The sequence below is a fragment of the Danio rerio genome, chromosome 13, assembly GCF_052040795.2.
Source record: "Danio rerio strain M-AB ecotype USA chromosome 13, GRCz13ab, whole genome shotgun sequence".
In the NCBI taxonomy this organism is placed as follows: Eukaryota; Metazoa; Chordata; class Actinopteri; order Cypriniformes; family Danionidae; genus Danio; species Danio rerio.
Window position 1 is genome coordinate 36,106,745 of NC_141033.1, and position 25,297 is coordinate 36,132,041.

At 35.6% G+C, this 25,297-nt stretch overlaps 1 protein-coding gene across 2 annotated transcripts in view; it reads left to right on the plus strand.

Annotated features, from left to right (window-relative positions):
* The first annotated feature begins 5,961 nt into the window (after positions 1-5,961).
* The window catches only part of jag2a (jagged canonical Notch ligand 2a), a 68,723-nt gene continuing 49,387 nt past the window's right edge, over positions 5,962-25,297 (plus strand). For both annotated transcript variants that reach the window (XM_087279547.1, XM_087279548.1), the window contains exons 1-3: positions 5,962-6,170; positions 6,639-6,950; positions 23,962-24,022. In XM_087279547.1, coding sequence (XP_087135673.1) covers positions 6,108-6,170; positions 6,639-6,950; positions 23,962-24,022 — 436 coding nt within the window. In that variant the 5' untranslated portion in view covers positions 5,962-6,107. The remainder of the gene's footprint in view (positions 6,171-6,638; positions 6,951-23,961; positions 24,023-25,297) is intronic.

The following is a 25,297-nucleotide window of genomic DNA, read 5'->3' on the forward strand; positions in this document are numbered from 1 at the left end:
TGTTTGCGTGTGTTTCCTCCAGGTGATCCGGTTTCCCCCACAGTCCCAAGACATGCGCTATAGGTGAATTGAATAAACTCAATTGGCCTCAGTATGTGTGTAACTAAGTGTGTATGGGTGTTTCCCAGTACTGGGTTCAGCTTCAAGAGGAAGATTACAGCTGAAAGGACATTCGCTGTGTAAAACATTTGTTGGATAAGTTGGCGGTTCATTCGACTGTATAGTGACTCAGCCAAAAGAAAATGAATGAATAAGTGAATGAACTAATATTTATTTCATGTTAAAGTGAGAACCACTGCTGTAAAAGGTCCATGAATTGTCAATCTTTCTTAAATACTCAAACAGGTGAGGTAATAAAAGCAGTCATAAGTCCCAGTTAAATTCAAGGACTGTACAGTATGTATAATATATTATATGCCACCACCCCTGAAAAACACTCTAGAGAATATTCTCATGTGTAGAAGGTCAGTCACACACAAGGGGTCCTCAGGGATTTCTCTGAGAAACACATAATCCACTCTCAACCAGCCCTGCCTATCTCCTCCTATTCAGCACTGTATATAACAAACACAATGTCTCATTGTGCATGTGTGTTTGTGTGTGTGTACTCCTCCCTCTCTTACAGCAGACTAATGCAATGAATGATTGGCACAGCTGACTGAGCTGATAACAGCTCCATCCTCTACATACCCACCCTCAGCTAGGCACGCACATGCCCGCCTGAGGTTAACCCTCATGGGCCGCAGACCTAAACACTGCCTGGCATCTATTCCCAGAAGCCTGGATCAAAACCACAGCTGGGCTTCAAAAACTGGCATATGTGGTGGGGTCACATAGCTGTCTAATTACCAGCGGTTTGCAGTCTCGAGGTGAATCTTTTGAAAAAATGCTCGGATCAGCATTCAGACAATATTTTTTTTTTTTTATAATTGAAGGTGAAGTGTGTAATCTCTATGGAAACAGAAAGTACTTGATGAAACTAACTTATCTCCTGGAGTAAACTGGGGGTGGCACTGACTGTCTCAGTTCATTTGTTTGCAATTTACATTGGTGCAACTAGTTGCAAATAAAACAAGTGTAAGTTTATATGAAAATTTTTACTTTTTATAATTGATACTTTGAACTTTTTCTTGTAGCCTATTATCAGTGGTGTCACACTTTAAAGAGTTCACACTTAGCTGATGATGGATTATAAAGCTTATTTGGCATGCTGTCCTGGGAGAGAGCCCTGAGCTCATAAGATCCTCGAGCCCGAAGCTCCCTCGGAGTTTGAGCTCAGGAAGATCTTGAGGACTTCCCTGCTGTAGCTACAGTAATAAACAGATAGTGATTGCTCTTAAGAGATAACTACTTATTATGAGCATGTCTATGGTGCTGATTTGGATTAGTCAATTAACTTAAGCTGCATGTTTTTTGGACGGTGGGAGGAAACCGGGGAACCCAGGGGAAACCCATGTGAGCACGGGGAGAACGTGTAAACTCCGCACACAAACGTTAGCTGGCTTGGTAAGGACTAGAACCAGTGACGTTCTTGGTATGAGGCAACAGTGATAACCACTGGGCCACCATGCCACCTATCTAGGAAAGGAGGAGGAGTAGAGGTGGAAGAGGAGGATTCTTCAAAACAAAATGGCTGTTATATGGAACTTAGGGTTTTTTTTAGGTTTAGGAAGCGTCTGATTGGTGAATCATAAATTGAATAATGCGGGGCCGGCAGCAAGCAATCATAAACATGTGATCCTCTCAAAATTGGTTTATAAATAAACTTCATGTAATTGAGTATATTTTCTGAGGATTGTAATTTACTAAGTAGTTTTAAAAATTTGTAATTTTACTTACCCTTGAGTACATTTTTAGTGCAGTATCGGGTATTTTCACTCCTATTATTTTTGTTCAAATCGCATCACTATATATATATATATTTTTGTCTTTGGGGATTGGCTGAGAAGTAAAATCAGTCTTGTGATTCCTGTCGAATCAAATCGCAAATAGAAACTAAATCGCATCCTTTTGAACAACCTCATAACTTGGGTGCTTTATGAAGCCAACAAACTGTTTTGAAGCATTAAAAGTGTCCAATAAATGTCCAAAATCTATTCTAGACCCAGAGACTGTTTAGACTGCCCAAATGGCTTTAAACAATCCCTTAATACACTACAGAAGTTACGTTTTCACACACGCACAAATTCTCACAATCTCACGGCAATTCGTAACTTTTTCATTTAGTGGCTAATTCATATGAATGTATACGATCTGATTCATACGATTTGCTCATCACCCAATGACGATTGGGGTTAGGGGTGGGGTTGGGTGCCATGCCTTCTTTAAAAAAACGTACATTTTCGTACGACTGAACTCACACTATGTACTCTATGGCTACTTTTTACTTATAGTTTGAGTAATATTTACAACAGATACTTTTACTGTACTTGCACGACATTTTTGGCCAAGTAGTGGTACTTTTACTGGAGTGATTTTTCAGCACTCTTTCCACCACTGCCTATGTCTTTCTAAATATATTTGGAATTGCAGCAATCTCTCTCTCTCTCTCTCTCTCTCTCTCTCTCTCTCTCTCTCTATACAAACATACATACTGTCACCCGACAATGCAGAGACTTGGTGAGCAAATCAAGTCAAAGGCAGATTCTGCTTGACTAATGTATTCAGCATTGACCTCCGCTGTTATAAATATGATTATGTTTTTATTGCAGTAAGTTATAATTTAAGTTAACATTAGCTAATATGGTTTAAAATAATTTTTCTATTTATTTAGAAATATTAGGAGATAAATTATGAAATTACCCATGGCAAATTTAATGTAATATAGTTTGGTATATTTTCCTTCGGCCCACAGATCTCAGTGATATTTAGTTTTTGGCCCTTCGTAGAAAAAGGTTTGGGCACCCCTGATCTGAACAGATTCACTGCAGTGAAGCTAAAATAAATTTCCATACCTCAATCAGAAGACGGTAGGCTGAGGTGAGCTATTAGCTGCCCCTTCTGAAGAAGACATTTTCAGGTCAGCCTATTGACATGTCGCAGCCCTTCAATGACCCTAAAAGAGGTGTAGAGAGCACACATTGGGGAATCTGCATTAGTTGTAACAGAAGTCTGCCTTGAGGCCAGAGGTTAAGCACTCTTACACTCCATCACTGACATTTATAAACCTGAGACAGAATTTCACACCTCCCAATGACACACCTGCTCACTAACTCTTCTGCACCTCAAACGTGGCATGTGTGTATTGCTTCTGTTTGTTTTGAAGTACTGACAATATTGACGTTGTTCTTATGTTTATAAATATAATTTCAGAAGCTAGAAGGTGTTCATTTTAAAATAAAATTAAAAAACCTAAACTGAACAACCAGACAGTGGCTTGTGAGAGATTTTCGTTATGTTAAAAAAATTATTATACTTTTTCAAATATTAAGTTTGAACCATATGCTTTAGAGTTAAAATACTCTTCAGGAACCTGCACGTATGAATGTGATTTTGCATGCGAGAAATTTTTAAATGTGAACACATAATACTCTAATCCTTTATCTTAACCGGCAACCAACCAAATCACTCATCAACACTTATCAAAACTACAATTTTATTTTTGCCTGTGGGGCAAACCTCAGCTGTTATAACACACCAACAATGACAATGATGACAGCAACAACGCTTTGAATTAGTCATACCCTTAGAACCAAATAATGTGTGCATCTGTGGTGAAGATATTATGTGCATTCACTGCAAAACATCACAGTTTCTCAACCTCTCCCCGGTTTGTAACAGAATGCAGGTGCCTTTCTTTCAATCAGAGCAGCAGTGTGTCACATCCTTAGAGTGCAGCGAGTATTGTTCACATCCAATTCCTCTGCATGCAGCTTTCGGACTGACTTCCTTTCTTTATTCTGGTTATGGACCGGCTCTAGAGGAACGCAGGATGGAGTCTGACGGCAAGATTAGGACTATAGCGTCACCCATTTCCTTAAGAGAGAGAGTGTAGAGGCAGACAGAGAAAGACATTGATTAACAAATAAAAGGATGTGACACAGCCAGTAAATCCATGATATCATGTAGTTTAGACTATTACTAACAGTTGTTTTTGCAAATTTTAGAAAGAACAAAGCTTTAGGGCTGGCATCACTGCTGAGGAGTGGGCCTTTGACCAAAAAAAACCAAAATAATCCCACACTGTTTTATCGGTCATAATAAAGAGTCATATAATAAATAAGCAAGCACTATCATAGTGAGGACAGTGAGACACACAAAAAACACACAAAACCCAAACATACTGTTTATTTATTATTATTTTGTTGGCTGCTATGCAGAAATGCGCCCCTTCAGTAACTGGATGGGAGACCATAAAAAAGCTAGGTTGCTGCCAGAAGTGGTGTAAGTGAAGCTATAAGGACATTATGTCTTTCAAAATGTCACATGTGGCAAGGTTTATATTGTCCAGATATGGAGACAAAGTGCGAATAAATGTATCAGTTGTGGAGTGACTAGCCTAAGACATATATATATAGAAAATATTCCAGGGGAATAGTCTCTTGAATGATTGAATGCCATACTTTCATGGAAAATACTTTCATACTTTTATCATTGATCCACATCAAAATGTTCTTCTTGGCAGCAAAAGTTAACAGGCAGAACAATCGTTGTTCATACTTGTTCCTCATCAGTTTGAAGGGAAACCCAGGAGAAGGGACAGAGGGTCTACAGTACATCCATGTCCAGACCAAAAATGTAGTTTATTTGAGCTACAATTCTGCTTCAGTAAACCTGAATCACCTGACTGTTCCATATGCAATGAAGTTAATCCCGTATATTTGATTAGCATTTAAGGCATAGAAGTGAGTGGGTTGCATTGTATTTATGTCTTAAATGAGGTGTGAGAGCTGAATTCCATGATGGATCCTGAGTTGAAAGGCTCTGGCCCTGTTGCAAACTGAAAGTTTATTGGCTAAAGAGACCAAACCATCTCCCATTGTTCTTCCAAAATATCCCTCTTTTCCCCAAATTGATCTGAGATGTGAGTTACAGACAGTGTTATAAGAGCACAGAGCCTTATAGAAAAAAGAGATCAGCTTTTGTTTCGGAGGATTTAACAGAATTTTCTCAATTATCATAAACGAGTATTGAGAAGTAAGAGAAGTGTTCTTGAATAGGTAATCTCTAATATGCAGGAAGCTGAGGAAATGTTGGCTTGGTAAATTTTGAAACAATAGTTTAAAAAGGCAGTAAGGTTCCCTCCTTGAAGAGGTTTTCCATCTTACATACAAACATGCTGTTTTAAACCCTCACAAGTCAACATATTGCATATTTGTGAGGAAATTTTGAAAATAAATCTGACTAGATTAAACTGAACTCCAAAAAGTATAATACAATTGAAATGTTGGTTATATAAACCCAATTGGTAATTTTTTGGTAAGTTTTCAAGACATTTTAACTCGTAAAAGTCAATAATCTATCACCAGAGGGCGCTCTGTATCTGTTACCCACAAACATTCAACAGTGTCTTGATATGAGTGCACATTTGGATTGTGAGAGAACAAGCGGAGCAAAAAGCTACCCAAATAAACAAACAAACAAATAACCTTATTGTGTAGCCTAATAGTCGTTTGCAAAATGTCAAATGTAGGCGTACTTGTAGCCTTATTATAGCTACAACAATTCATATATGAAATATTCAAGAATGTAAAATGATTCCTTTTGTGAAAGATTAATATTTATAAATGATTGCAGTGCTTGTCTGACGCTTTAAACTCTTTTATCTTTTACTCTACAAACTAAGTCAATAACCCTGTCTGATCTATAATTTATAAGGAGGCCCCGCCCTTTCCAGCGATTGGCTGAGGCAGGCGTTCTACTACAGCTGATGCCTTGCCAATGGCGTATTGAGCTGTCAATCAAAGCCGTTCAGACTGCGAGTAGTTGACTGATATAGTGAGAGCAGCGCGCTGGAGGAGCGAGTGGATGTATGCGTGTGACTTTCATCTCATCTTCTAGAGGTCTTGCGGAGAAACGAACCACTTTGAATGGCTGGATTTTTGTGGATAATAATGCATTCGTGTTTTTTCTTTTTTTAACCATGTCATATTAACTTCATAGGAGTCATGCATAACTATTTTGGAGCTTGTTTCTCAATAGTGTTCCTAATTTTAACGTTTTGGACTGAGGTGAGTTAAACTTCCTTTTATTAAAATCCACTTTTTACTTCACTTGCTTTAAAGTCCACAGAGTAAACAACCGCTTCACATTCAACTGAAACTCATTCATTTTGGTCAAATTGGATTTTGGGATTCTTGTCCTAATAGAATTATCCTGCTGTCAGTGGAAGCATGTGATCCTTAAAGTTTAAAGGCTTTTAAAACCAATCCCCGTGCGCCCTAATAGATCTACTTTGAAACGTAAAGCATTGCATAAATTGCTAATACAGTACATACTTTTAAGTTAATATTACATTATGACACGAGCCTGTTTATTAACATTTGTCTGCAATACCGTTATGTCCATAAAACACTTCTTAAAAGCTTCTCCGGTATAACCTACTTTTTAAAAATGACCGGAAAATTATTCTGTGCAATCTTACAAAGCCACATTCTCTTTCCAACTCATATTTTAACTGCTGTTTATGTTATTTTTAGGTGTGCCAGTCGTCGGGTTATTTGGAGCTGCAGTTGATCAGCGTGGAGAATGACAGGGCTGAGCTCGCGAATGGAAACTGCTGTGACGGCGCACGAGACGGGCTGTGCGACCAGGACCAATGCGACACCTACTTGAAAGTGTGTCTAAAGGAATACCAGGTGGAGGTCACCACATCTGGCTTTTGTACGTACGGCACTGGAAGCTCGAGCGTGGTCGGGGGGAATACGTTTCAGTTGAAAGGATTCAATGGAAACCCAAACAAGGCCAATGACCTCGGGACCGTTATCATACCGTTTCAATTCGCCTGGCCGGTAGGTGTTCATATGCTCTTTCAACACAAACAGACCCTTTTGTATACATTTTCTTGCTGTGTATATTGTAACTATATATTGAGTGAGTCTTATAAGTATTAACGTTTTTTCCAGAAGCGTTATTACATAAAAAGGTGTTGGAAAGTGCAATTTTTTTATGTAACATTATTGCTTCCGTACTGATTATAGCTATTCTATTTAATGTAAAACGTTGCTTCCACTAAATGACAGCAGTTTTAAGATGATTATTAGATATAGTCCAATGTAGATAATGTTTAGCTTGACCACCTTGGTACCAGTTTAGATCAGCTAGAAACCAAAGCTGTTGTTTCCAACAGATGGCCAGAACGCACGAGTGAAACACGCATAGCTGGTCTTAACAACACCAACTGGTAGCCTTCGCTTTAAACACCCATTGCAAAGCAAATGTTTGACTCTGTGGAAAGAGGAGAGCTCGGTGTCACGGTGGTCACTGGCGTTAATCGTACAGATGATGGGTAGAACATCTCCGGTTACGGCGCGCGTTTGGCTGCGCGAGCGGCGGCTGGTGCGTGTCTCTCGCGCGCGCTCAGTCTCCAGTTACACGCTTAACTGATGGTGTCGAATTTATAGGACGTAGTGTTTTTACTTCATGCGGAGGGGGTTTTGAGGGGCTGCACGAACATGCTTTGCAAAGTACAGAAGCAATTGACATTCGTAATTGGGTAACACTTTACAATAACAGTAGGCTACATGCATAATGAGGTGTTAATATGTGAACTAAACGTTACTTCATTATGAACTAATGATAAATTAACCCATGCACTAATCATGAACTAACTATAACTACAACATGATTTACATGAGTTCATGTGTGAACAACGGCTACTTAAATTTCTTAGTACTTGATTATTTGTTCATTGATGTATTACTTACCACATCTTTTATGCTTCATTTAACCACCATGAACTCATGAGATTGATGTATAATTAAATTGTGACTTTACTTGGAGGGGCACATCATTTTTAACCCACTCTTAACTACTCATGAACTCCTTTTGTGTGTGCTTCAGGTGCATTTACACAGAATAACAATAGAAAAGTGTTCTCTCAACATCAACATGAAGAGTTTAAATGATGACGTGCCCCTCCAAGTAAAGTCATGACATAATTATACATTAATAACTCATGAGTTCATGTGTTAGTTACATTTATCTTAAACAGATGTTAATTAATGCATTAATTAACAACATAAACTAACAAGTAATTATGGTAGCCATTATTCACACATGAACTCATGTGGCTCTTGATGTAGCTAAAGTAAGTTTATGATTGGCGCACACCTTAACTTAATTCATAATCATAACCTTAATCATTAATTCATAATAAAGTAATGTTTAGTTGTAATACATCATTATTCTTGTATATTGTTATTGTAAAATGTTACCCATGATTGTTTCTTACGAACATGTATATCTATCTATCTATCTATCTATCTATCTATCTATCTATCTATCTATCTATCTATCTATCGTTCTATCTATCGTTCTATCTATCTATCTATCTATCTATCTATCTATCTATCTATCTATCTATCTATCTATCTATCTATCTATCTATCTATCTATCTATCGTTCTATCGTTCTATCGTTCTATCTATCGTTCTATCTATCTATCTATCTATCTATCTATCTATCTATCTATCTATCTATCTATCTATCTATCTATCTATCTATCTATCTATCTATCTATCTATCTATCTATCTATTTTTCTATCTATCTATCTATCTATCTATCTATCTATCTATCTATCTATCTATCTATCTATCTATCTATCTATCTATCTATCTATCTATCTATCTATCTATCTATCTATCTATCTATCGTTCTATCTATCTATCGTTCTATCTATCTATCGTTCTATCTATCTATCTATCTATCTATCTATCTATCTGTCTGTCTGTCTGTCTGTCTGTCTGTCTGTCTGTCTGTCTGTCTGTCTGTCTGTCTGTCTGTCTGTCTGTCTGTCTGTCTGTCTGTCTGTCTGTCTGTCTGTCTGTCTGTCTGTCTGTCTGTCTGTCTAGAGATTGTCTATAGTAAGTAAAGATTTATTTATATAGCACCTTTTCCAAACATTGAGTCACAAATAAAAAAACAAATTAAAACAAGTTAAAAATCCAAGTACCGAACACCAATACTGTCAATTAAAAGCTTGTCTAAAAAGATGTGTCTTTAAATGCTTTTTAAAAAGTTATAATCTCAGATTTCTCAGGGTTATAGGGAGTGAGTTCCAGAGCCTTGGTGCCACAACACAGAAGGCACCGTCACCTTTCGTCTTAAGATGAGTTTTGGGATTGGTTAAAAGGTCTTTGCCGGAAGACCTCAGAGTCCATGAGCTACATGAGTGACTATGTGAAAGATCTTGAATATATACGGGTGCTTGACAAATCAGAGTTTTATATGTAATGACCAGAAGCTTAAAATTTAGTCTAAAATGAATTAGTGAAGTGCCTTAAACAGAGGAGTAATGTGCGACCTCCTACTGGTGCTTTTTAAAAGCCTCGCTGCTGTATTCTGCTAAACTTGCAATCGATCCATGGACGATTTGTTCAGACAAGTGAACAGAACATTACAATAATCCAACCATGAAGAGATAAAGGCATGGAAAAGCATCTCCATCTCTTCCTTAGAAACAATATTTCTTATTTTTGCAATGTTGCTCAGATATAAAAAGCATGTACGAACAACAGACTTAACATGGCTATAAAAACACAGAGCTCTATCAAAGATGACACCCAGATTTCTAATGTCACTGCAATTTGATGATATAAACCCCAAAAACTTGCCTGATCTTTGGGATGAGGCTATCGGGAACAAAAATGGTCCAAATCTCTTTAAAATCAGTATTTTTTTAAGACTACTGCATTAACAACAAAACAGTTGCACTCAAAAATTATTTTGCTGCTTGTTAAAACTACTTATTGAAAATTCGTTGAAACAACACAATTTCAAAGGTGTTTTTGTGACAACTTAAATGTTTTATTTTTATCCACGAAAATTTGTAAAATTGATAAAAATGTAATTAATTTGTGTTAGGACAACATAAAAGAATTGTGTGGAACCCTGCATTTTTACAGTGCATATTGTTTATGTTGCTGTAGGCATTAATGCATCTACCATCTTCTTGATTAAAGAGTGTCTTGGGGCAACTTAGGTTATTTAATTTCATATTCTTAGTTAGAAATCATAAGATATGCTCATCAGTGAAGGGTGACAGTTGCGTGAGCTCACAAGAATGCTGTTTTGGCCAAAAATGTTTAAAAAAAGAGGACAATTTACACAAGACAGAGTTCTTGACTAGAGCTGGCATGCTCACGAAGTGATATCACAATCCTCGAGATAGAGAAGAGAAAGAGAGAGGCAGTGGGAGTTGTCTTCACGATCATGTTTCTGATAGCAGTATTGTCGCTAAATAGACCAGAACAGATAGTTTGTAAGATAACGCAAGGCACATTACTGTGAGTAAAACATTTAAACCACACAGCGCTTACATCAGTCTGTTGTTGTTTTCTTAAACCTGGTAAATCTGTTTTGTAAGTAGTGAAAAATGCTGAATCACCGCATTAGAGTCTTGTTTGCTTTCAGATTTCAGCGGTGGTGATAACAGTAGCGCTGTGGTGAGATCTGCCTGGGTTCTTCTGTTATGTACACATGCCTTTGAAAGTGGCTTTGTTTTAAGCACACAGTAATTGCTCAATTGAAGATTAAATTGTGTACACAGTATATGAGACATTCTGGGACTCTATATGAATATCATTATATAAGTGCTGAGAAGGGGGTGACACGGTGGCTCAGTAGTTAATACTGTCGCCTTAGCAATGTGAATGTGTATAATGAGTGTATATGGATGTTTTCCAATACTGTGTTGCAGCTGGAAAGGCATCTGTAAAACATAAGCTGGATAAGTTGGTGGTTCTTTCCTCTGTGGTGACCCCTGATGAATAAAGGGACTAAGCTGAAGGACAATGAATGAATGAATGTGCTGAGGATCTTGAGTTTTTCTTTGGCATGCTGATCTTGAACGAATCTGACCAGGACTGAATTTGAGACAGCTTACCTAGATTGTTTAAAAGGGTTTGGTTTCCACTTTCCAGGGCTTAAACCAAGATCAGAATCAACGTTAATATTAATTTACAGGGCTCTGCAACCACTCACAACTCAATATCTATCTATCTATCTATCTATCTATCTATCTATCTATCTATCTATCTATCTATCTATCTATCTATCTATCTATCTATCTATCTATCTATCTATCTATCTATCTATCTATCTATCTGTCTGTCTGTCTGTCTGTCTGTCTGTCTGTCTGTCTGTCTGTCTGTCTGTCTGTCTGTCTCTCTGTCTGTCTGTCTGTCTGTCTGTCTTTTTCTAGTTCTATCTTGTCCTATCCACGATTCTCATTCAAATTCTTATTCCTTGTACCATTAAATCTCATTCTCTCTATCATTCTTCCTACAATTGTTTCATTTATATGCTCTCTTTTTATGCAAAGAAAATCGGTAGAATCAGCAAATTGGTGACTTATTTAACACTTTGCGTGGGCGTTGGGGGGTAGGCTTTGATACTTTTTTTTCTCTAATAATGTTGTGCATGATTGAAATGATCTAAATGTAATATGAAATCTCTACCTCATAAAATAGTTAAGTCTAATAGATTAAGACTGTCTCGCAAGTTTTTAGTCTAGCAAAATTAACAGTTCACTGAAAAATGAAAATTTGCTGATAATTTACTCAACCTCAGGCCATCCAAGATGTAGGGGACTTTGTTTCTTTAGTGGTAAATAAATAAAAAAGATTTGTAGCTGAAACTGTGGTCTTTGGTGATTCAAATCATGAAAGTCAATGGTTCCCCTTAAACCCTCACATATAAGCAAAACAATACCAATACTCTTGGCTCCAGGCAATAGATTGAGGTTTTGTGAAACAAAATTTTTGGTCTGTGCAGGAAACTGAACATTATTTACATTATCAGCTTTAAGCCACAGCCATTGACTTGTATTATGCAAAACAGAAAGGGCCATAATTTCACCTAAAAATCCTCTTCAATGCTCTACAGAAGAAAAAAAAAGTCATATACACGCTAAATTGCCTGTGGGTGATTAACTTCACAGCTAATGCTCATTTTTGAGTGAATGATCCATCAGAACTGCTATCTTACATACAGATTCATAAGTGCTATTTTCTCAGTTTGTCATTCAAGTCTCCGAACAAGTGTATTCACTTTCATCTGGTGAACATCTGAAGACTCTTGTCTGCTATTTCACTGTTGAAGTCTGAAGGAAAAAGATTTGCAGTCTCGTGTTAATACTGGTGAAGACAGCCAATAGTAGGAAGGAAATCCTCCTGCTGTGATGTTTAATAGTTATTTTTGGAACTGGCAAACCGCAAAAAACAAACATTTGCTAATGGGAATGATCCTCCCAAAATGTTCTCTGCGGCATGTCTACCTCTTAGTCTTCAAAAATATTTCAGCAACAGGACTAGGTTGATGGTAGACAAACATATTACTTTATACAGTTGCATCAGTATAATTTGAATCCACAATAGCTGATTTGAAATCTGCCAAGGCACTTATTGTATATTTGGCATTGTGCATAGTTTCTTATCAAACATAGTGTGCCAGGAGAGGGACGCAGTTTACGGAAGGTGATGTTTATGAGCCTTATAAGTCCTGCTGCGTCTGACGTCCTACAGCTGTGAGATCTTTGATTCTCTTCCAGCATACCATCCTTTGTTTTTGGATAAAAAATGTCATCCCACTGAGCACACACACACACACACACGCACACACAAAAGTCTTCCAAGGAAAAGCTCCACAAGTTCATGTTTTGTTTCATGAATAATCTAAACCCTGAATATACAGTCAAGAAAATATATTTTAATAAGTCAAGCTAAATAGTTTACTATGTCTCCTTTTCAAAGATGAAGTTAGATTTCTACAAAGGAGTGAGTGTAGCAGGTAGTTTTGAGATTTGTGGTACTGCTACTTAAAGGGATAGTTCACCCCAAAACAAACATTTACTCACTATTTGTTGAACACAAAAGAAGATATTTTCAAGAACGCTGATAATATTTAAACATCTACTTCTATAGTAGGAAAAACAAATACTTTGGAAGACAGTAGTTAAATGTTTCCTTTTTTCCTCATAGCATCTTCTTTTGTGTTGAACTGAAGAAACTCATAAAAGTTTGAAACAGGTGAAGCATGAGAGAATTCTCATTTTTGAGTGAACTATAGCTTGAAATCACTGTATCTTTCCTTTGTCATTTATGTCTTTGTGTTAAATTGCATAAATGAGGGCCTGCCAAGATGCAGTTTTTTTTTATATGAAAGATATGGAAAATGACAAACATTCATTCATTTTCTTGTCGGCTTAGTCCCTTTATTAATCCGGGGTCGCCACAGCGGAATGAACCACCAACTTATCAAGCAAGTTTTTATGCAGCGGATGCCCTTCCAGCCACAACCCAATCTCTGGGAAACATCCACACACACATTCACACACACACTTAACACTACAGACAATTTAGCGTACCATGCAAACTCCACACAGAAACGCCAACTGAGCCGAGGTTCAAACCAGCGACCTTCTTGCTGTGAGGTGACAGCACTACCTACTGCGCCACTGCCTCGCCTAAATGACAAACAAATCTAATTCTTTTATTCCTTAAAGCTAAAGCACTAAAGAGGGAATTTATGACTGAAAAGAAAAACGTTCACCAGCATGGACCACGACACAGTTTGAGCTAGACTTTATTGTTGGGATGTAGTGATGAAATGGGGTGGTAAGGGAACAGTGGGATTAAAGGGAATGGAAGTAAGAGGAAAAATAGTGAACAGGTAGGTAGGTTGATCGGGCGTCCTATGAAGATGCCCAGAGACTAAGAGTGGGGGTACCATCTCTGTAATATTTTGGTAGAGTGATTAGACCCCTCGATTCAACGTAGGAGAGAAGAGAGGGTTAAAAGGATTGTTAAAGGGAAACAAGGAAATAGAGGGAGGAAGGGGGAGTTCAATAGAATGAGAAGAACATTGCTAGAGGGCTGGTCTGCCTTAAATAATTTTAGGGAGTCGGTGCTTGGTTATGGAAGCAAGGTGAGGCGTGGTCCTGCTGCCGAACTTAATTTTTTTGATTTCCACTACTTTTTCCATTTATTTCTTTGTTTATTTTCAAATCCTTCTTGTCCTCCTTTCACCCTATCCCGCTTACTTTAAATCTTGGATGAGGTCTCTTGTTTCACGAGTGTTTCTCTCTGGTGTTTTCAGTAAGCGGTTGGCTGAGCGACAGATCACAGGTGTTTGATGCAAACCTGCTTTATGTTCCTCATCAAGTTGATAATGTCTGCTGGTTACAGAGCTGATAATGGCAGATATTTGACTGTCACACCTGTTAATGTAAACATGTTTCAGTTTGCCTTATCTTGCTACAGTTGCTTGTCTCTTTTTTCATGCAAGTAGATTTATAAAACATTATAAGAATAGGCATTGTTGGTGCTGTTACTTAAATAGATTAAGATAGTCCTACCCAAAATAAAAATCCTATCATTATTTACTCACCCTTCGCTTGATCAAAACTTATTTGAGATTCTTTAGTCGGTTAAACATAAAGGTGATTTAATAAAATGCCTGGACACATTGACTTCCATTGTAAAGCATTTTTCACAGCAACCAGCATTCTGCAAAATATCTTCTTTTGCAAGCAACAGAAGAAGTAAAACTTTTAACCACTTGAGTTTAAAGTTTTAAACCACTTAAGAGAGAATAAATGATGTGATAATTTTCATTTTTTGTGTGAGCAAACCCTTTAATGTCATTCCAACTACTTTTCTTTCTTTGACACACTGTAAAGCTTCAAAATGACACAAAACCCACTATAAAATCATTACAAATACAAGTCAGTAAAGGCAAAGCCCCAGAGTGCACCTACCTATTATGTAAACACCACTGACCAGCTGAAGCAAACTTTTACGCAAAGTTCACCTTGGCAAGCAGCAAACTCCAAATGAACTTCATTTTGGCCTGATTTAGTTTGAAATGATGTCACAGCGGTTCTTCTCTGCTTTCACTTTAAGTGTATTGAGGTCTTCATTCACAATACAACAAAACATTGGTGCCTCCAGGCAGATTTGATACATTTAAACCTGATCGAGCAGCAAGAGAGAGACCATGTTTATAAAGGGACAGAATGACAGAACCCAACTAGTTCACAGGTGGAAGCTATTAGAGTATGTAATAGTTTATATAATATTACTGAAATTTAATAGGTAACACTTTACAATTCATTAAACAATGCTTTACTTTCATTAAATAACAATAACAAAGATTAATAATAAATACCGTAATAAATGTATTGTTTCTTATTTTTTTCATGCTATTAACTAACATTAATTAATGGAACTTTATTGAAAAGTGTTACTAATTACTATTCTAGTTTAACTCTGTTTTATTGATGCATATTAGTGAGAGAGTTACAGTATTAAGTACAAAGCATCGCAACACATCAAATGTTCAAATCTATCAACAGAAAACAATTTTCACATTTTTTTTAATTAAGCAATACAGTTATGTATTCGTGCATCAAAAACAATAATTGGTGCAAAATACAAATAAAATAATAATAATAAAATAAAAAATAAAAAAGATAAAAGTAACTAACATTAGGCTTTACATCAATAAAGATATATATATATATATATATATATATATATATATATATATATATATATATATATATATATATATATATATACAATTTATTATTTTAAATTAATAATAATATTTTCTTAATTAAAAAGGAAATAATTAAAGAAAGAAAAAACATATATAAACTTGTACATTTTCTCTGTGCTTTCCACTCATAAATAAGCCAGGTGCAGGTAAAACATGTCAGCTGTAGTTTTTTTTTTATTATTTTATTTATTTAGTATTTTTTATTTTTATTTTTAAATGAAATAAAAGGGTGAGGAAGGGTGCTAGTGTCAAATTTTTCAGTATTACCGTAAACTGTATACCTAATCTTTTCTATTTGAATAGACTGCATCCGATCATGCATCCTATGTACCAATTATTATTTTATGATAATTTATATTACTTTCTAAAAGTTTTATAGTAAGAGAGTAATAGGTTGTTGTTCTTTAGTTGTCTATCATATATTAGCCTTGTTGTTCTGTAGTTGTCTATCATATATTAGCCTCAATGAAATCCTAATTTCTGATCACGTAGGCACTTGATAGAAAGAATAATTATGTTTTTTTGCCTTAAATATTAAATAAAGAGCATTTACAGTAAAAAAAAAAAAAAAAAACACTTTAAATGTGATAGTCTAATGCACAGGATCTCATGGTTTGCTGTTTTTAGCCAGCGCCAGGACGTGGACGCATTGGGGCACTGTTTTTCCACATGTCAGTGTTTATGAATAGATTACACCAATAAGAACATGAGTAATCTTGACAAACTATACATCAGTCTAAAGCTACAACCCTCAAGCTGCCAACCCTCAAGCAGCTAGTTGTTTTTCAATGGGAAGCTTATAAAGAATGTATTTTCTAAATTTGTGTAAGTTGTACAGAAAATGCTTATTAGATGGAATGAATATCATGGTAATAACAAGACGCACACACATTCAAAACACCACCTCTTTTATTGAAAAATTGCACACAATGGAAATGCATTGTTAATTCTGTGCCACAGAAACCCAAGCACATGGGGAATGAAGTGACTTCAGAACACAGTTGTGTTACCTGTCTGCACATATCACATTCAGCTTTTATGTGGAACAGTTCCTGCGTATGTGTTTGTCATACTGTGCATTGATCTACATTTGAGCTGAATCCTTAAAGACCACCATAGCTGGATAATATATGATAAAATATGTCATTCTCACTGGCCTTAAAGGTGTAAAAACTGTAGTGCTGGTGCTCTGTGTCACTTAGGAGGTGTAATTTATTCATGTGTGTGTGTTCTTGTGTATCTGCTGGCATGTGTATTTGCATGCGGGTGTCTTATTTCTCTCTAACTAAGGAAAGATAAAATCTTCCCCGCTTCTGCTTCTCCCTGGACCACTGGTTGGTGTCTGATGGCTGTCTTGGGAGATTAGTAACTGTGTTTTACGCCACTGACCAGGTGTTTACATCAATATGTTCGTGCTCGCATGTTCGCAGACTAATGCTGCGAAAGCCTTTCATTAGTGAGTCCTCAGCATTGTGACACTTTTAATGGGGTGTACTCTGGATATTATAAAGCACAAGTTTCCCTCAGGGGTTCGGTAGCAGAACTACAGGAGATCTGCCAATTATTGTTTTATGTACAACAAACTTTGTAAAGAAATGTAGTAAACAAAATTGCAATAGTAAGTTAACTTGAACCAAGGTAATGAGAAATGTTATTGTCTTTGTAATATAAACATTGCAACAGTACACTGTAAAACCCAAAACTTTAAGTTAACTCAAACCATTTGAGGACCATTTGAGAACTGATTGCAACAAACCATTTAAAGTTTAAAAACTTATCTTAATGAGTGTTGTGAACCTAATCTATTTAAGTAAATGAAGCAGTTTGAGCACAGTAAACCCAATAAATAAAGAGAACTCAAACTGTTTGATGAATGCCAGTTGCTACAAGCCATTTGAGTTAAAAAAACAACAACTAATCAATATGAGTACTGTGAACTCCATTTAAGTTGAAGTAATGAGGTATTTAATTAAATCATTACCTTCAACACTGAGTTCAAAACTCTTTTTAAATGAGTAGAATTAACATTCAGGCTATTTTGAGTTAACTACACTCATTTAATTTGGTTAAGTTGGGTTTTACAGTGTATGTAAATATCAACATCAAGAATATTTGAGAATTTACACTACGTTTTAAATAATTGTTTGTTAATTTGTTGTATGAATATCTGAACATACAGAATATCAAAAGAAAGCACAAAGACTCTCGATTGGAAACAAAAGACAATATGTTTTGTCAATTAATAATTTTAAGTCATTTTAATGTAATTTTAGTTGAAAAAAAAAATCTGTCATGGATGGGGAGAAAATCAATAAATGATAATACTGCAGGCCCGTAGCCAAAGGGGGTTTGGGTTGTTTTCAAAGACCCACCTCCCACTGACAAAGGTACAAAGGTATTTGCCATTGGTCCAGAATTTTTGCCACTCTTCTCTCATTTGTCCTATTTTGCTTTGTCATAATAAATTGTGCAAAAAATATATCAAAGGTTTTAAGACCATGCAGAATATGACATAAGTGAAGTCAACTTTCACTATTGATTCACCGTTGTTAAATACTGGACCTTATTCATGAAAGAACAAAAAAATGACCAATAAAAAGGTCTGAAGCACCAAAAGCGGCCCATATTAAAGTTCATTTTATTAGTAGTTAGGTGGTTGTTGTTGTTGTCCCTTAATTTTTTACATTTTTCAAGAGTGGCTAGAAAAAATTGTGAGGCTCTACATTTTTATTATTATGTTTTAGTTGTTTTTTATTTAAATGGCCAAATTCTGACTGAGAAAAGCTGGATGTGCTGGCCAGTTTGTTATTTGTCTAATTACAACAGGCTACATTTTTTTTCTAATGATGTATGATGTAATAACTTCATATACTTCATATATGTAATAACTTCAATACTTTTGTATTTTGAAAATAAGTTTTTTTTATAATAGTTTATTATAAATATTTCCTAAATATTTTCGGTACATCAAAAATTAACCATCCAACAAGCTAATCCAGCTAACAATAGTGCTTAAAATGTCACTAAAATGGAGTATTTAAACCTCAGAATTAAATAGAAAATAATAACTGCTATAAGTCAACTTTTGTACAGGCCTGTACTGTATACCCTTTATTTATTGTTGTAACATTTCAACATCAAGAAACTGATCAGCAATGACATTTAAACCTCAAAAGAAAGTCTGAATGTAATTTCGAGGTAATAAATGTTACTTCAAAACAAAAACAAGTTTTACAAACCACAGACCTTTGAACGTTTGCATTTTATTTAACTTATTCCCAACAGATGAGAATGAATAATTAAAAGCTACGATCAATTAATCAATACTGTCTTGGAGATTGGCGTCTGTTTGAAGTTTTCAGCAGAATGTGATGATTGCAAAGATGCTCCAGGCTAACTTTGGAATAAAACAAATATCACTCTTTATTTGCAGCAAATGACGCAGAAGATTTGGCTCAGTAGTTTCTGTTTGTTTTTCCCAGTTTTCAAGCATATCTTGTGTACCATTCAAAATGTTCTGATATTGTAGTATATTGTATCATGGCCCATTCACACTGTACAAACTCATGCAGGCGTAGATCAGCAGAACAGAGCAAAGCTTGCACTATTAAAAATAAAGTTTCATTATTGGCATCAGTGGTTCCATGAAAAAGTTTAACCTTCACGGATCCTTTACATTGCACAAAGTGTCCTTTAAAAAGGTTCTTTAGATTGTTCAAACATATTACACACAAAAAAAGATTATTTAATTTAAGAACCATTCTCTAAAAGGTTATTTAAGGAAACCAAAATGTGAAAACTCCATTTTGGAAAGTTTATTTTGAATAGTGTGTATTTTGAGGCCAACTTGCTTTATATATTACAAATGTCAATGCAACACCAATAAATAATTCCCCTTTTATTGTTGAGATATCTGAATTTTGCTTGAGGTTTAGTGAAAAGTTTGAAGCCATGCATACATTAGGAGTCTTTCTTTCCTACCATTTACAGCAAGCATCTACAAGTTTGAGCGGTTTGGCTTCACTGATGTTAGCGTGCTGATTCATGCTTCCAGAAAAAAGATGGGTGAGTGTCAGCACACAGATCCATGGGCATGTTTCTCATGCCGTGCTGCTGCAGTAAACCTGATCTCTGCCCAAACCAAAAAATAAAAACTGAAACCTGCTTAAACACCTCTTCAAAAACATCCACCTTTATGCACAGTGGCTTTTTGTGAAGCTTAAAATTGTGCAAATACAAGCTTTTTCCTTGCCTTTTCTTGTGTCAAAGCACTGAAAGTTATTGTGTTTGGTTTTAAAAAAAAATCATTGGTTTCTTATAGCCCACTTCATCCAAAGCTGTAAGTAGGGTTGTCGTTATACCCTTATTAGTCTTTTATTATTACCTGTTGAATCGTTGGTAATATTTCCATAAGATGACCATGTCGCAGTTTAGCAAAACTAATTAACGCCTCCTGAAGTGACTTGTGATGCGCCTTCACCATTTGCAATGCATTAAAACATTGTTTTCCAACTGCAGCCACGCTTCATTCTCTAAATGTATAGTTTGTCTAAAGTGATGTATACAAGCTATATAGTTTACTCTGACAAGGGATACAATAAGCCAGCGCCCTCCACAGTTAAAAGTGACATTTTGTGTCTGCTGGTTTGTTTACCTGCGGGATTTCCATTGGCATTTTTCCTACATGCCAATTCTGACCAATTGAAAAGCAGTTTACAAAATGCATTCAATAATATCTGGCCAATGAGTGGTGTGGATTTTGTCACAGGACTGTATTTTGGTTTTCTTCAACTAGTTCGGACCAAAGCAATCATTGTGGTCTGAAAAAGAACCACGAAAAGTGCTACAGTGTGTCATTTGTTGCCTTTGGTCCGGACCAAATGAACCGAACCTCAGGTGTGAAAGCACCCTTACTCTCATAAAGTTGTAAACCTGTAGGAATTTTTGCTTTACACTTGATAAATTGCTTCGTTTTCCCACGTATATGAAAAATCCTTAATTCTCTGTGGTCGACAAAAGGCAAAATTTAAGGTTCAGAGCAACTTTAAAGTGAGTAAATAATGAAAGAATTTTCCCTTTGGTTAGACTACCCTTTTAAACTAAAAGGAAAAAAAAAACTCTTTAAACTACACAGAAGCTTATTACACTCTATTCAGTCTTCTAATGTTTCAGATATTTCCAAAAATGTTCAATTCCTGTAATCCTAAAAGCACTCAGGTTCAGATTAAAGGGGAGAAACTCTTTACCCCTCATTTGAGAAAGAACACGACCCTCCCATCTGATGAGCTCACCTCAGTAAAAAAGCTGCTGCTTCAGGGACCTTTTGAAGTCATTCTGCCATTGACTTAAGTCCGCTGAATATTTTCCCACGAATTGAATGAACTAAAGCAGTGGTTCTCAAACTTTTTTCACCAAGTACCACCTTAGAAAAAAATCGTCTCTCCAAGTACCACCTTACGACGCTATTTTTAACCAGTATTAAAAAATAGCGTTGTAAGCAAAATTAAGCAGCTACAGGTGTGCACAGTTTTAAAACGATGCAGATTACTTCCTATTAGTAAGAATATGTGTTATTGTCAGTCACTTTAAACATTTGAAATAGTCTGAACATTAACTTTGCTTGCAGATAAAAAAAAAAAAGTTTTAGTTAAAATGTGCTTTTAAAAGTTCATAAAAAAATGGCGCTGTTCTTAAAAAGTAAAAAGAAAACTGCTGTACTTAAATCTAAAGTATTCAAAGTAGCCTATCCATCAAAAGCTGGAAATGCTGCTTGGACCTTATAAATATAGGCTATATGTCATATTCCTACACTTTCAGACAAATCTTAAAATAAATGTTAAATGTACATATGACAGGGTTCACACAGGCACAGCCTAATGAAAATCGATTCCAGCACCTATTTTTTTTTTCAAGACTGACATGCTATGTATTGAAGACCTGAAATGTATTCTCAGCAACCCATAAAACATTGCATAGGAATAGATACAAATAAAAACCATTAATAATAATATTTATTAATCATATATTAATAATATAATAAACCTGCACTAAGTGCTTGTGAAATCTTTTTTGTACACAAGTAAAAATACTATTACGCTGCTAAAATAACAAAGATTTTAGTAAATAATACTAATATTAGGTAAAAGTACAAATTACTCTTTTAAAAAGTACTAGTTGGTTATTTTTGAAAAAAAATCTGATTTTCATTATGAAATCACTTTTTTTTTAAGTGTAAACCTGATTTAATAGTTTGATTGCTTACATCCCAAAGCTACATGTATAATTTGCACTAACAAAGGAAGTATAGTCAATTTTTCCTTTCATGACAATTAATCTTTTTCAATAGCACTGGTAAAACTACCAAATAATCTTTAAGGCCATAGAGACACTTTTTGCCCATTTTTTAAAAAAATATATTTTTAAGCTTTGAAAGGTTAAATTAAAGTAAATGGTAAAAAGATTTAAATTTAGCCTTTTATTTACATATTTTACACTATTTTCTTTACAATATGGCAAATTTGTTTCTTAAATAGCTGTACATCACATGTAGATTTTATTTTACACTTGATCTTAATCTAAAATAGAAATGTAAAAAATACAAGTACACTGTCAGTAAAAAAATAAAACAAATGACTTCATTTTACTTGAGGTATTTGAAATATGACGACACTACATTTATCAAAGCAGTGCTTTAAGAGCCTTATTGTAAATTGTGATAAATAAACAATAAGTAGGCTAACAATGGATTGCTTTGACCTGTAATGCTTTAGGACAGATCAGAATACAGCTAAATGTATAAATCACACAAATACCTCATCCAGAAACATTTCCAGCATAATTATTTTGTGGTAAAGAAATAAAAATGTTCCACCTTTGCTAAAAGTAAGTTTCACTTCACAACACAGCCAAATAAGAAGACCATTAGCATTGTCATCGATCATGTATCAATCTATTTCCAAATATTTGATAACTTTGAATACTTTTGACTAAATTTAGTTAAGGAGCAAAGATAAATAATGTCTACTTTAATAGTGGAAAGATCGCGATTGTATTCTATCTGAGCACACACGCGATCATGAGAGGACTTGCAGTTCATTTGAAAAAAGCCTATTTAAGAGCTTGCATATCTGTTTTAGCGATTTGCGTACATGAATGCGCTCTCGTGTTAAAATAAAGCACTCGCCACATTTGCAGAAATGAGTAATTGCGCAATACCTCCATTCCCGCGCCGCAATTCAGACTGTGTTTAGAGGAGTGACAGGTCAGAGGCGAGTCGACTGGCTGTCGGAGAGCGAAACGTGTATGAAGATCATCAAATAGGCAGGAAATAAGTCCGCGGTTTAATTACTCTGCTAGACATCTCTGTAGTGAAAACATCCGAGAAGCATTATTCCGACAAAACATTTGTTTTTAAGTTGTTTTTTCTGTCTCTGCAACACAGAAAGCCTTTGTCCCGCCCTTACGTTTCACGCAACTAGACAAGGTCGACTGTGATTGGCTACTTTTCATGTCAGTCAAATCACGCTTCAGAATCAATTCTTAAACTTCGGAAACTGATTTTCAGCAGCTTATGACACAATGCACTAAAATAAACACTCTAAGCACAGCGTTGTGATCGTACGCTTTACAAAACAGCCAATGCTGATCACATCAATGTTATATTACGCATTAAAGAATTAAAAGTGTTACTTGTTTCTTTCATTATTCAGCGATTCCTCCGCGTACCACTAGGAGGAAGCCCGCGTACCACAGTTTGAGAACCACTGAACTAAAGAACACCATTAAAGCATGTGTTTCAGAAAATAAAAGCGCGCATGCATAAACATCACACAATCATTTATGAATTGTTGACTGCGGCAGTGACCTGATACATGCTCATACAAACATCCTTGCCCCATCTCATCTTTCATCTGGTTTATAACTGAGCTAATCAGTCACCAGAGCGTGGGAACCAGGTTATTCACATTGCTGTTATGACTTGCATCCTGTTAAAAAGACACACGTCACACACTATCCAGATGAGGACATCAAAACTGGGAAATAGAACATCATGTTATTTATATCATGATTTATTTTGTTCTTTGAGGACATGCACTTTTAAAAGGGATTTTGAATTTGTAACTTTTATAATCGGCAGAGATTGTTAAATCTGTCAAATGTATCTGATAAACTGTCTTCAGCAGACTTTGACTGAGGATGACTGTATATTATTTAACAATATCAATCTCTCTTTCTCCTAGAGAGCGTATACTCTCATCGTGGAGGCTTGGGACTGGGACAATCAAACAATTACAGAGAGTAGTAAGTAATGACTTCCCAACACCTTAACATACATTCATGTACACACACATGTTGGGTTTTATGTTTTATAGGGACTTCCCATGGATTTTTATATTGTACAGGCTGTCTGTTCTGTCTTCTTAACCCTAAACCAACCTTTTGCTTAAAAAAACTACTATTCAGCAGTTTTAGATTTTCAAAATGCTGCATTCTTTATGATTTATTTTTCTCAGAGGGACTAAATTGTACACACAAGATCAGATTGACTGTTATTGCTATATTTGTTGGGAAATTTGGTGAAAGAATGAGGAGCACACACACACACACACACACACACACACACACACACACACACACACACACACACACACACACACACACACACACACATACACACATAGATGCACTGGCCCGCAAATTTCTGTAAGCAGTCAGTACTTGTTACTCATCTCTTGTGCAATTTCACATCTATTCACACATAGTACGATTTCTGCTGGCTTACTCTGACTTTGGATCTTTGACTATGTATAATATAGATTTATTTACTAAAGAAAGTATGGGCACACTAATGCAGAATATTTTTGTTGTTGTCTGTTTGACTCTGAAGTGCTTTATAGAACTATTATGGATATTTAAGATCAATATTTCCAGATAAAAAACTCCGAAATTTGATCTTTTGTTTGCCTGTGTGTGTTTTGAATCTCAGAGTGGCAGTAGCAATTATCTTGCATTTTATGAAGGACCAAAGTTTCATCTAAAAATAATCTTTAATGCTTTACTAAAGAAAGAAGTAATCTTCATTTTAAATGATGATCTAAGTGTGAGTAATATAACAGCAAATTTACATTTTTGGGTGAACATGCCCTTTAAATTCTTTGTAGGTAAGACAGATTTTTACATGTTTTGAAACAGACCATTGCTGTTTTTTTATGTATAAAAAAACAGATGGACAGAACAGTTGATCAGAGGTGGATGTCTGTGATCTGACATGTCTTTCAACCACACAGGGTTGAAGAATTGGCATGCACAGATTTCAGCAGAAACAATTCTGCAGAAACGATCATTCATTATTATTTACAGATCCTCCCTGATCTGCTGAAGTTTAAGTATTCAGGTTAGTTTGACCTATGTTACTAAAAGAAAATGAGTATAATACTTGTTTAAAAGTTGTATGGTGTCTAAAGATAGACTGTGTGATTATTTTTACATATAGAACATCTTTCAAAAGTGCAGTGTATGTTATGGTACTGTATCAGTAACTGAACATTTGCATATTGACAAAGCCAAACATTTTTT